This window comes from Festucalex cinctus, chromosome 11, assembly GCF_051991245.1.
Source record: "Festucalex cinctus isolate MCC-2025b chromosome 11, RoL_Fcin_1.0, whole genome shotgun sequence".
Taxonomy (NCBI): Eukaryota; Metazoa; Chordata; class Actinopteri; order Syngnathiformes; family Syngnathidae; genus Festucalex; species Festucalex cinctus.
The window spans coordinates 14,608,346-14,620,396 of NC_135421.1; the positions used below are offsets into that span (position 1 = coordinate 14,608,346).

General features: G+C 47.9%; 1 protein-coding gene across 1 annotated transcript in view; it reads left to right on the forward strand.

Annotated features, from left to right (window-relative positions):
• Positions 1 to 12,051, forward strand: part of ttn.2 (titin, tandem duplicate 2) — a 240,835-nt gene that overhangs the window by 109,168 nt on the left and 119,616 nt on the right. Inside the window, exons 98-120 of the mRNA XM_077537618.1 lie at positions 27 to 218; positions 396 to 2,108; positions 2,456 to 2,515; positions 2,634 to 2,711; positions 2,831 to 2,914; positions 3,058 to 3,102; positions 3,236 to 4,825; positions 5,166 to 5,216; positions 5,294 to 5,692; positions 5,797 to 6,075; positions 6,153 to 6,422; positions 6,492 to 6,631; positions 6,698 to 6,824; positions 7,161 to 7,427; positions 7,511 to 7,777; positions 7,924 to 8,187; positions 8,427 to 8,566; positions 8,675 to 8,801; positions 8,876 to 9,142; positions 9,626 to 9,892; positions 9,996 to 10,262; positions 11,276 to 11,415; positions 11,490 to 11,616. Of these exons, the coding sequence (XP_077393744.1) occupies positions 27 to 218; positions 396 to 2,108; positions 2,456 to 2,515; positions 2,634 to 2,711; positions 2,831 to 2,914; positions 3,058 to 3,102; positions 3,236 to 4,825; positions 5,166 to 5,216; positions 5,294 to 5,692; positions 5,797 to 6,075; positions 6,153 to 6,422; positions 6,492 to 6,631; positions 6,698 to 6,824; positions 7,161 to 7,427; positions 7,511 to 7,777; positions 7,924 to 8,187; positions 8,427 to 8,566; positions 8,675 to 8,801; positions 8,876 to 9,142; positions 9,626 to 9,892; positions 9,996 to 10,262; positions 11,276 to 11,415; positions 11,490 to 11,616 (7,161 nt within the window). The remainder of the gene's footprint in view (positions 1 to 26; positions 219 to 395; positions 2,109 to 2,455; positions 2,516 to 2,633; positions 2,712 to 2,830; positions 2,915 to 3,057; positions 3,103 to 3,235; positions 4,826 to 5,165; positions 5,217 to 5,293; positions 5,693 to 5,796; positions 6,076 to 6,152; positions 6,423 to 6,491; positions 6,632 to 6,697; positions 6,825 to 7,160; positions 7,428 to 7,510; positions 7,778 to 7,923; positions 8,188 to 8,426; positions 8,567 to 8,674; positions 8,802 to 8,875; positions 9,143 to 9,625; positions 9,893 to 9,995; positions 10,263 to 11,275; positions 11,416 to 11,489; positions 11,617 to 12,051) is intronic.

The window sequence follows — 12,051 nt, forward strand, 5'->3', positions numbered from 1 at the left end:
CCACATTCCTTCGCCTCCGCCTTAAGCGTCTGATGAAGGAAGGCAAAGGGAGGCACAGCGGAGCAGCTTCCTGTCTGAGGAAGCCTCGGACATCCAGGAAGAAGAGCACATGGACAAGAGCAAAGACGCTAATGCAATCGCTAAACCCAGGGTCTGGGAATCTGTTACTGATGGTTCAGAGACACTGGGCCTTCAGGAAAGGTCAGAATTCAACCAAGGTGCAGGAGTCAGATTTAAGATGAAACCTTCACGGGCAACCAGTGAGGCAGATACAATCGGAGAAGACAAACCTGAAGTTAAAGCAACTAAGTCAGGCATGAGGGAGTCATCAGATAAACATATGCCACCAGAAAATGTTGACGAACGCCAAACAAACCAACAGGTTTGCTCTACAGAGATGAGAAGCTCTACGTCCAAGAAATCCAAGGCCGACCTGAGCATGGACAATGTTAAGGGACTCAAGTCTCACATCGTTCAAAAAGAGACCATCAATCGACTGGATGAGAAACCAGAACTAATGGAAAGAAGAGCAGCTGTGATGGAGGTTGTGACTCCACTGTCTGGGGTTGTTGAGGATGCAGGCGTTAAATCAGAAGATTTGTGGAGATTTATAAGCGCGACTGCAACAGGTATGGAACTTGAGCCAAGACAAGAACTCATTCACAATCAAGCAGAGGGTTTTGAAATTGTGCGAGAGCTGGTGAGAACTGGAGAAGGGCATGCCTCATCGAAGAGCTTAACAGTTGAAGACCACACTGGAGATGAAAAAAAGAGTCCCCATGCTGAGGAGGTAGTTCAATGTCTGGAAAACCTTCAGGATAAAACCAGAAAAGGTCAGACAAGTTCTTTACGCGTGACGACCACTGAAGTCCAGTCCACAGTGTCTCCGAAAATGCAGATGATGAAAGCTAAGACTTTTGAAGAGGCAAATGCTTCCAAATCAGTAAGGGTCTCTATGAGGGAAGAAGCGCCAGAAACTTCCCAGATGTCAGTTGAATTCAGATCAAAATCCCTGAAAGAGAAAAGACAAAGTTTAAGCAAAGTCAAACGCATTTCTGTAGAAGAAGTGCATGCTGATACCGCCGTGGTTCAGGGTCAATATGGCCGTATTTTAGAAAGAAAAGCAGACAAATTTGACCAAGAACCTTTAACACCAGCAGTGCCAGATGTCGAAACTGCAGAACATCAAACAGAAGTCCTTAAGTCCCGACCCTTCCAAAGGCTGCGAGAATCTGAGCAAGTTTCAAACATCACCAAGAATGCTTTTGATTCTGCAATGTCACCTGTGGTGGATGTTCTAAGTCAGAGTAAAGTCATCAGAGAAGCAGGAGGAACACAGTTAAATAGTCAAAGTCAGAGCCCATCTGAGCATCTTTTCAATTACATATCACAGGAAAACACAGCTTCCAAAGTCACAGGACAGACGCTAGATCAACTGGAGCAGGAAAGAAAGTCTCCGAATGCCTTGAAAACTGATACAGTCAAGGATATTCCTCATAGCTTGATGCAAGCAGAACTGAGGCAGCAAATAGAAAGAACGTCTTCCAGGAGTCCATTGATAGGCGTTAAAGCTCAGAGAGAAATAATCATAGAAGGAGGAACACATTTAGATAGTTGTCAGAGTACTCCTAAGAGTCTGGTCCAAAAGTTAGATCAAGTGGAACAAGAGGAGCTGAAAAGTGAAGTGTTACTAGTGACAGGTACCAGAAAACAAGCAGATTTATATTGCGTTGAGGAACTTGCAGCTAATAGCATTGAAGCCAACGACAAGGAAAGACTCTTAGCAGCTTCTATTGAGGCATTTAAACCAAACGAAAAATACCCGTTGGGAGACCCGTTCGGGCAGCAGAAACCTTTTTCAACTCAGGACGCAGCAAAAGGAGATAAATACAAGAGCGATTTCTCTAAAAGAGGAAAAACTGAGTCCAAAGACCAAAGAAAAGTTGATTCACATGACAAGGCAACATCAAAAAGTGATATTAGTTTGATGGCCTCTGTCCAAGAACCATCAGTAACAGATGAACCCAAACCAGCCCTGGGTGAAAGTGCTCATCTGCAGGCTGAAGCCAGTGAAGAAAACAGGCTTTCGTCTCAAAATGTCTGCAGAGGTATCAAGAGAACCGTGTGGCGTGCTACCGATCACGCATTTTTGTGACCTTGAGCACAAGTCATTGTCCAACACTTCTGCGTCACATCGGCAGACGTTGCGTAAGAAATCCATGTCATGGCACCCATTTCCTATGGGCACAAATAAGCATCCTCCTGTCCAGCCAGGCATTTTAATGTCACCTCTTCTAATTCTCCAGTCCACCATGTCTCACATCACACCTTGTTTCAAGCCAAGCACATTAACCTCTTCAGTCTCTGTCTATCCATCTGTATATCTGTTTGTTGTTCTTGGCGTCGCCTGCATGGACGCTCTGACTGTCTTTTTGTTTCATTTCCAATTCTTCAGTGGAGGAGTTACGACCACCAGTCAGGGAACCGGCAGCCAAGCCTGCTGTCCCTTCAGAAGGTAGCTACCTCTTTGAATGTCACTCTTAAGAGTCTACGATTGTTGACATCATTCTACGGTAGACTCGGGTGAAGATGCAAAATCTTTTTGTTGACTTGGATTTGCCTTGTACTTGAAGAGCGCAAAGTACCCGTACCAGTTGAAATCAAAAAGCCCGACGAGGGTGAGCAGCTGCAAAAAACAATGACCAAGCCAGGTATCCAAGACCCGTAATGCTCTTATGATGAGTCCTCAATCATAACGCCTAGTTCGCTCGTTTTACTGCAACATCTCTTTTTTTCTTGTTCTTTTAAAAAAACAATGTTACCATTGAAGGGGTCAAGCCCGTCGTAAAGGCTGAAGAGCCAACCAAGATGGTTGTGGAAGAAGAAAAACCTGTGAAAGTGGCCCCTCTGACAGGTAGTTTGTTGAACCAGTAGTAAAGGTCTTCGTTTTATTGTTGGCTAGGTGATGTTGTCTGCATTGTTGAAGTTCAGAATGCTTTCATCTAAGCCAGTAAGGTCCTCAGTCAATGATCTAATAGCAGCCTTTTCAACCTTTAGATGAAACCAAGGGACCAGTTGAAGCGCCGGCAGGAGTCAAGAAAGGTAGGAACTACGCTGACGGCACGACTTTGATGTCATGTTTACTTATTTCTTCTCAGTCTTTGTGTCTTGAGTCCCCTGTCTGATATGTCGTTTGTTTGTATCGACTTGGTAATGTGGACCTGTGTTGCCTCAGAACCAGCTCCGCTAAAAAAAGGTAAAGTTCCCACGGAAGAGACAGGGACCTTTGATATTCCGACCCTGAGGAAAACCACACCAGTCACGAGGGAAGAAGTGGAGCAAGAGCTGGAAAAGGTACTACTCAAGAAGATTCCATCGGTATCACCTAAAGAGGCTGAAAAGGCGCAGAAACTTCGAGAGGCAACCAGGACCACGCAAGAAGATATTATCGAGCTGGTGCATGAAGAACACACGGCTGAGATGATGGTTACAACCAGGAGGTCTGTAGAGGAGAGGACACCAAGAGACAAAGCAGAGGCGGAGAAAAAGGAGGAAATTACAAAGCCGAAACAAGCCGAGTTAGGAAAAGAAGATACTAAGCCGAAATGGAGCCGTCAAAAAGGAACTCCAAAAGATGATAAACCAGAGGAAACCATTTCATGGAAGAAAACTCCCAAAGCTCAAAAGGAGGAGGAACCAACCTCACCTGCTGCCGCCTTGAAAAAAGTTAAAAAACTGCCTTCCGATAAAGAAGAACCAGAAGTTGTCAAGCTAAAACCCTTTGAGAAGCCAGTTAAGGCTACGGAGGAGCCAGAAAAAGCTAAGGATGAGACACATGACAGGGACACTGTGACTTTCCAAAAGGGAGCGAGAATCCCCAGAGAGACTGAGGCAAAGGAACCTCCAAAGATACCTCAGGAAATACCAGCAGAGGTAAAAGAGCCTCCAGCAAAGACGCTAAAACCAGTACCTATGGAAAAACCAGAGGAGAAAGAAGCTAAAGCACCCGTAAAGGTAAAGAAAACCCCAACTGTACAGCCGGAGCCAGAGCCAGAGAAAGTAAAGCTCAAGCCTTTCTCTCGGCCATCAATTGAAGCTATTGAACCAGAGAAGAAACCATCGGAGGTTGAAGAGAAGAAAACAACAGAGGACCTGAGCCAGAAACGCATTACCCCTGAGGACAAGACAGAAGTGAAGAAACCTGAGACCCCTCAAGCAGAGGAGGAAAAGTCTGAGAAGCTGAAGCAACCTGAGCCAGTTCCAGCAAAGAAGATTCATTCTCAAGTGCCATCTTCTCTGAAGAAAACAGATCAAGTTCCAGAGGAGCCTAAACCACTGCAGCTGAGGAAGGGAGTCACACCCAAGGCCAAGGACCAAAAAGAGGTGGCTTTGACACCTGTAGAGCAGATCAAGAAAATTCAGCTGAAAAAGACACCATCACCAAAAGTTGAGAAGACTAAAGAAGCAGAAAAGATTCCCAGTATCGATAAACTCAAAAAGATTCCTAAAACAGTTTCACCTAAGGATTCCCCAGAAGTGGCCACTCTCAAAAAAGTACCCAAAACGCCCTCGCCAGAAGATCTAGATGCGGCAAAGCCTCCAAAAGAAAAGCTTCCCCTTGTCAAGGAAATTTCTCCGGGAGCGGTTGAGATGAAAAAAGTCGACACCCAGCCGGAGGAGGAGGTGTTTGAGGAGGACTTTGGGGTGGATGAGGAGGCAGAGCCAGAGGATGAAGAGGCCTGGGGCTGGGAACTGGTTCCCGACGAAGACTGGGAAGGTGAAGGGGAGGAGGGCGCTCTGGAGGTGCCGGGGGCGACCAGGAGAGGTGAGACGTCAGAGGCGGGACAACCTCGGATACAGCCATCTTTCCTTCATGCACGGAATAATCTCAACTCATTGCCATGGTCATGCCTCCATCTTCACAATGCTCACACACCATACCTACTTTTTGGTGATCCTCAACCTCACTGGGCACGTTGTGATGTCATTCCTGTCCACCTATGTGTCGTCTTCATCTTCATGTCATCGCGGTGTCACAAACTTTATTTGATTAACGTAGCACGACACTCATTCACGCTCATTTCTCCACATGTTCATTAGCATCCATTGACATCATATAAAATTATGCTGTGTGCAACAAGCTCATAACTTGTGTTTCTGAACAGAGGGACAGCCGGTAGATGAAGCAGGAAGAGGAAGAGGAAGAGGTCTCAAACGTGAGTAGGCTTTGGCTGAATGGAGTCGGAAAAAACAGCCCACCCTCAAAGTCCTGTTCCTTACATTTGTCTTTCAGCCAAGCTGACGCCGTCACCTGGTGAAGGCAGGGGACGTGGCCTCAGACCTGTCGGAAGAGGTACTCCCCCACCCCCGGAGGAGCCTTTTGGAGGTTACAAGCTCAAAGCCGTGCCACTCAAGTTCATCAAGAAGCTGGAGGACATCCTTCTGCAGGAGGCCGAGTCCATCGGTTCTTCGGCTGTGTTTGAGTGCCAAGTGTCGCCATCCACCGCTGTCACGTCGTGGATGAAGGACGGCAGCAACCTGCGTGAGAGCCCCAAGCACAAGTTCACCTCTGACGGCAAAGATCGTAAGATGGTGGTCAAAGATGTGCAGCTGTCAGACACTGGAGAGTACACCTGTGTCGCCAAGAACGCTGGCAAGGAAATAACCTGTACCGCCAAGCTCATTGTTGAAGGTGTGTGGTGGTTCCATTATATTCATCCTGGTCTGAGTAGGTCTTTGAGCTTTGGCTAGACACAGGACTTTGAGGACACTTGAATTTTTCTTTCTCATTTTTAGAGCTCCCTGTAAAATGGACCAAGGAGTTGGCTCCGGAGATGTCGGCCGTGAAGGGTCAGCCACTCTACCTGTCCTGCGAGCTGAACAAAGAAAGGGATGTGGTCTGGAAGAAGAACGGTGAGGTCCTGGAGAAACAAGAAAATAAGTTCCAAATCAATATCATTGGCTTGGCGCACGCCGTGACCATCCAGAACACCATTGAGGAGGACGCCGGTTGCTACTCATGCGAAGTCGCCAACCAGACTGAGTTGAAGACATCAACAAATGTAAAAGTGACGGGTGAGTATTTCTACTTAATCCTAGAAGCTCGTCATCTTCGTCAACTGGATTCTGACAGTCTGGTCTGGGTAAAACAGAGGTCATCAAGGATTGGCTTGCCAGGCCTCTGAGGGACCAGCATGTGAAACCGAAGGCAAGCGCCACATTTAACGGCGAGCTGTTTAAGGACACGCCCAACTGGAAGTGGCTGAAAGGAGACAAGGAGTTGACCCCCTCTGACAAAGTGGAGATCAAAAAGGATGGGAATCACCTGACACTGACCATTAAGAACTGTCAGCCTGACGACGTGTCAAACTACTCCGTGGAGGTGGAGGGACGTGTCTACACCGCCAAACTGACACTAGGAGGTCTGGATCTAATTTGTTTGATCTGCCATGTTTGCTCTTTGGTTCATGTGATAACGTGTCTTATTTCAGAGCGTGAGGCGGAGATCTTGAAGCCCCTGGAAAGTGTGGAGGTGTTCGAGAAGGAAGATGCTGCCTTTGAGACAGAAATATCGGAGGATGACATTCCAGGGCAATGGAAGCTCAAAGGAGAGCCTCTGACGAGATCCCCGGTATGGATTTTTCTACTTCTTAACCCGTATAGATTCTTAGGTTAGGTAACACTTTTCCTCCCATAGACCTGCGACATCCAAATGGAGGGTAGCGTGCGCCAACTCAAGCTTAAGAAGTGTCAGCTGGAGCAGTCGGGCGAAGTGTCCTACCAGGCGCTAAATGCTCTCACGAGTGCAATGCTCACCGTGAAAGGTAAACACTCATGGCATCTTGGAGGGGAATCTGCGCGACCTGCCGAGACTTTGTGTACAGATAGAGACCTGAAATCAGGAATAATCAAATCAATTCCGGTCCATGTGTACTTTAGGACTTCATTCCCAGCTTTGGCAGTTGTACGTTGCAGCAAAAAACATAAAAGGGACTCGCTGATCGATCGCACAGATGACTGTTCTTGTTGCTTGCTTCTTTTTGTTTGTTGTTCCGTCTGGTCTGGAAACGCATTCTGTGATGTCTCTGTGGTGTGGTTTCGTTCGTAGTGGTTTTGGTCGTATGTTTGATATGTACCTATCACTTTCCGACATTCTTCAGAAATCCCAATGGACTTTGTGGTACCGCTGAAGGACATAATTGTGCCGGAAAAGAAACAGGCGAAATTCGAATGCGCCATCACCAGAGATGTCCCCAAGGTCATGTGGTATCGGGGCAGCGACATCATCACGCCGGATGCCAAATATGACATCATCAACGATGGCAAGAAGCACATGCTCGTCATCAACTGCTGCGAGTTTGACGATGAGGATGAGTACAGAATTGAGGTTTTGGGCAAAGAGTCCAAGGCCAGACTCACAGTGGAGGGTAAGTGGTCAAAGGACCGGTGGCTTTGCGGTGACCCTTGTGTCATGATCTGTGTCCTAACTTCTTTGACACTGCGGTTGTAGGCATCAGGCTTAAACTTATTTCGCCGCTCAAAGACCAAACAGTGAAGGAGGGCAGCACAGTTCAATTTGAACTGGAGCTGTCTCATGAAGATATTCCAGTCACCTGGTACAGGAATGACGTCAAAATCCATCCGAGCCGAACGGTGCTCAAGCACGTGGATGGAAAGCGGCACATACTGGAGATCAAGGACGTGACTCTGGACGATACTTGCCAGGTCAAGGCTGAGGCCAAAGGAGTGTCCTCCATGGCCAACTTAACCGTCATAGGTAACTCTTGGTTTTTTTGGTTTTTTTTTTTGCCCATCCAGGGCACATGCCAGCGTCTTTGTCTACCATCTTTGTGCCTGCACCGCGTCCAGAATCATGCACTCTTGTCAGTTTTGTGTCATGATTGTCCAACTGTACGCTTCTAGAGGGAGACGCGTACTTCACGGTCAAGCTGCAGGACTACACCGCAGTGGAGAAGGACAAGGTGGTCCTAGAATGTGAACTCAACAAGGATGTTAAGGTGCTTTGGTACCACAATGAAGAAGAGGTGAAGGTTTCTAAGGTGGCTGCCATCAAGGCAGAGGGCAAGCGCAGAATGCTGCTCATCCGGAAAGTCGCGGACATAGACAAGGGACAGTACGTGTGCGACTGTGGGACGGACAAGACGACAGCAGCCCTCCATATCGAAGGTAAAGTCCACAATTTGTGACTGATGTTCAACAGTGACCAAATCTGCTCTCACGCAGCTCTTGCTCTTACCAGTGAGCCTATGCCCGCTAACGTCACGCTTCGCAGCTTGTCCATCGCGCTCTCATCTGCACTTCTTCCCATGTTGTCTTCTTCTTCATCATCACCATCTTCATGCTACCTTTCACGCCGCTTGTCTTGCGAGTTTTGTCACTAAGCTGTGGCCTCTCTTCAACGCTAGCCCGCCACATCAAAGTGCTGCGGCCGGTGTATGGTGTGGAGGTGTTTGAGGGCGAGACGGCTCGCTTCGAGGTGGAGCTGAGCGAGGACGACGTGCACAGCCAGTGGAAACTCAACGGCCAAGTCCTAAGTCCATCTCCTGTATGTTTTTTTTTCTTTTTCCCTCTGTTACTGTGTGCGTGCGTGCGCGTGTGAGCTCTGAAACGGTGACCCCAATCTTGGTGTTGAAAAGTGTGTCGGCATCTGCAGGATGTGGAGATGGTGGAGGATGGAGCCAAGCACACTCTGGTGCTGTACAACTGCAAGGTGCCTCAGACCGGCGAAGTTTCCTTTAGCGCCGCTGACGCAAAGTGTTCAGCCAATCTGAAAGTGAAGGGTGAGCGTCGACATCTCCTCAGCCAATGGCGACGCCTTCACCCCGGCATTAATTGCCTCTGTGTCAATCAACAGAGATTCCCGTTTCTTTCATCACGCCACTGGCTGACGTGCGCGTCTTTGAAAAGGACGATGCAAAGTTTGAGCTGGAGGTGTCCAGAGAACCCAAAAGCTTCCGTTGGTTCAAAGGCTCTCAGACACTGGCCGACGACGACAAATATCAGCTGCTACAAGATGGGAACAAACACGCTCTTGTCGTCAAATCTGCCAGATACGAAGATGAAGCAAAGTACCTGTTTGAGGCCGAAGACAAGAGGACATCGGGGAAGCTGATTATCGAAGGTACCTGACATGGAAGCAGGTGGACATGCGATGGCAAATCATATGAGAGGCATTTGGCCTTTCAAAGTAACATATTTTCGTCGTGAAATGAAGCTAGTGCACATCTTGCGTGCTGGTTCAGAGCGGTGCGGCAGATTCTTGTGGTGCATGCACACCACTTGGGATACAAGTGAAAAGATGCTTCAAAGAGCTGTAGCTTGTTCTTCCACACCAAACTCACCCTAGCACAAAACATGCTTTGTAAAGTCTCCGAGGCTTGCGTAGTGCGCTGGAAACAGGACAGGAAATTCCCCAAAACCTTTGCACTTGTTCAAAATGTCTGATGTTAAGTTCGTCTAATACTTTTGTCAATGTTGTCTCACCCTCTTTAATCCTAATGAACAGGATTCATCCTCTCAAGATTTGTAGCTGCTGTGCTGGTTTCTACGATCTACTTCAGACTCATTGGTCAACTGGAGTGTCAACACTGTCTCTGTCTGTCAGGTATCCGCCTGGAGTTTCTCAAACCCATCAAGGATGTGACGGTGAAGGAGCGCGAAACGGCTGAGTTCAGTGTGGAACTCTCCCACGAAAACATCCCGGTGGTTTGGTACAAAAACGGTGCCCGCCTGCACCCCAGCAAGGTGGTGCACATGTCAGAGGACGGCAGAGTCCACACACTGGCCTTCAAGGAGGTCTCTATTGATGACACGTCCATGATCAAGGTGGAGGCCATGGACAAGATGTCTGAGGCCATGCTTACCGTGCTGGGTTAGTATATCAGACCGGAGGCTTCATAATGTACTTGCGCTTGCTTACTCACTCATCACGCATGTTTATGCATTGACATCATGAACCCAACATCATCTTGCAGAGGGCGACCTCTACTTCACCCTCAAGCTCCAAAACTACACAGCTATCGAAAAGGACCAAGTGGTGCTGTCCTGTGAGCTGAGCAAAGCCAGCGGCGAAGTCCGCTGGTTCAAAGATGGTAACGAAATCTTTGCCTCCAAGAACATTCTGATGCAGTCCGACGGCAGGAAGCGCATCCTCGTCATCCGCAAGGCTGCCAAGAGTGACATGGGAGCCTACACGTGCGACTGTGTCACTGACAGAACCACGGCCCAGCTCAACATCGAAGGTAATCCTCGCACCAACCCCCTGGATGCTTGCAAGAGCCGAAATCTCGGGACTGCTTGTGAATGTCGTGAGCTTTCAAAGCGTTAATTAGTGCTTGTCAACGAGATAATGATTGTTTGGCGTGATGGAGGACGTTTGATCTCTTCTTGGGAGCTCAGGTGCGCTCTGTGGGGAAGATACTGATTGTTAGAAGTAAAATTGATGACTGCGTTCTTTACAATGGTTCAAATGCGCTCTGCAAGGTAACTTAAAGCCCCGTTAATTGGTCTAGACAACACTAAGCTTTTGCACCAAAGTTGCAAGGCAAGTCCTCGTTTCTTTATGTTTCTACCGCAGAAGTTTGAAAGTTGAAGTTCCGAAACCTCATTGAGGCTTGAGTCCAACCTCTTAAGTGTTTTGTCCAGTGTACATGTACATCCTTTAGATCCTATGAGGATTGATAAATTGTTGTTCCCCGTCATACTTGAATGTGCGTGCGTATGATGGGATGCGTTCGTTTTTAAGATTTCCACTAAAAAAAAGTCGAGTAGTGGAAGTTCCTAAATGTTGTTTTTGAGTTCCTGGATGTTCTCACTGCTGTCACACAAATTTGAGTCTAACCTCTGAATTCATGCAGATGTCCACATAGTCCCCTCATAGTCCCTGTTCCTTAGGATGGGATGTGTTCTCAGGATTTTTACATAATGTGAGGCTGTCGACAGGTTTTTCAGGTCTGGACAAGTCAGGTGGTGCTGATATCACATAAAGTTGTGGTTTTGGAGGTTCAAATTCTCTTTGTGTGTTCTCCATTTGCTCCCGTCTAACACGAACCCCGCTTGAATGTAGCCGTTTTTTAAGTTTCTTCTGCAGAAGTTAAGAAAAAGAAGTTCCTTAACTCAGATCTTAGAGGTTTGGTCGTCCTGCAGAGTTCCGATGTCTCCAGACCATCACTGGTGTCTCCACAGTGTTGCCCCAGCAGGGAACTCTTGTGTTTGTACCTTTGTACTAACGCTAACATCTTTCCACGCGCCGCAGAGCGCGACATCAAGGTGATGCGTCCGCTCTACAGCGTGGAAGTCACCGAGACGGAGACGGCCAAGTTTGACACGGAGATCTCCGAGGAGGACCTCCACTCCACCTGGAAGCTGAAGGGGGAAACCCTTCACCCATCTGCCGTGAGCTTTTCCTTCCCCCTTGGCCAGCGTCTTTTCTTGCCAGCGCCATCTTGTGACGTCTTGTTGTCCCTCAGGACGTGGAGATCAAAGTGGAAGGCGTCAGGCACACCTTGATCCTCTACAACTGCCGCTTGGACATGGCAGGAGGCGTGGACTTTGCCGCTGCCAACGCAAAGTCATCCGCTCAGCTCCGCGTCAAAGGTGACACAGCGCGTGTGTCTGTGTGTGCGTACGAGTGTGTGTGTGGGGGGGGTGTACCTTTGTCTTTGCTACATTGGGGTGCCCCTACGCGCATGATTTTCCAGGTTTAACTACAATTGTGGGGACCGAGTTGAAATTGTGGGGACATTTTGGTGGTATCCACAATTTCAGACCTCTTTTTGAGGGTCAAGACTTGGTTTTAGAGTGTAGCTTTGAATTGGGTTATGGTTGAGGTGAGGGTTAAGAAATGGGGGGAGGCAATTATTTTGGATGTTTTGAGGTTCGGGAAAGGCATTATGTCAATGAGAAGTCCCCATGATGATCCAAAGACAAACATGTATGTGCATGTGTGCGCTTCACAGTTTTGAGGATGGGTAAACAGCGTGCTCGTGTCAGCATTTCCCTTCTGGAAAAAGTTTGGTGGCAGGTGATTGA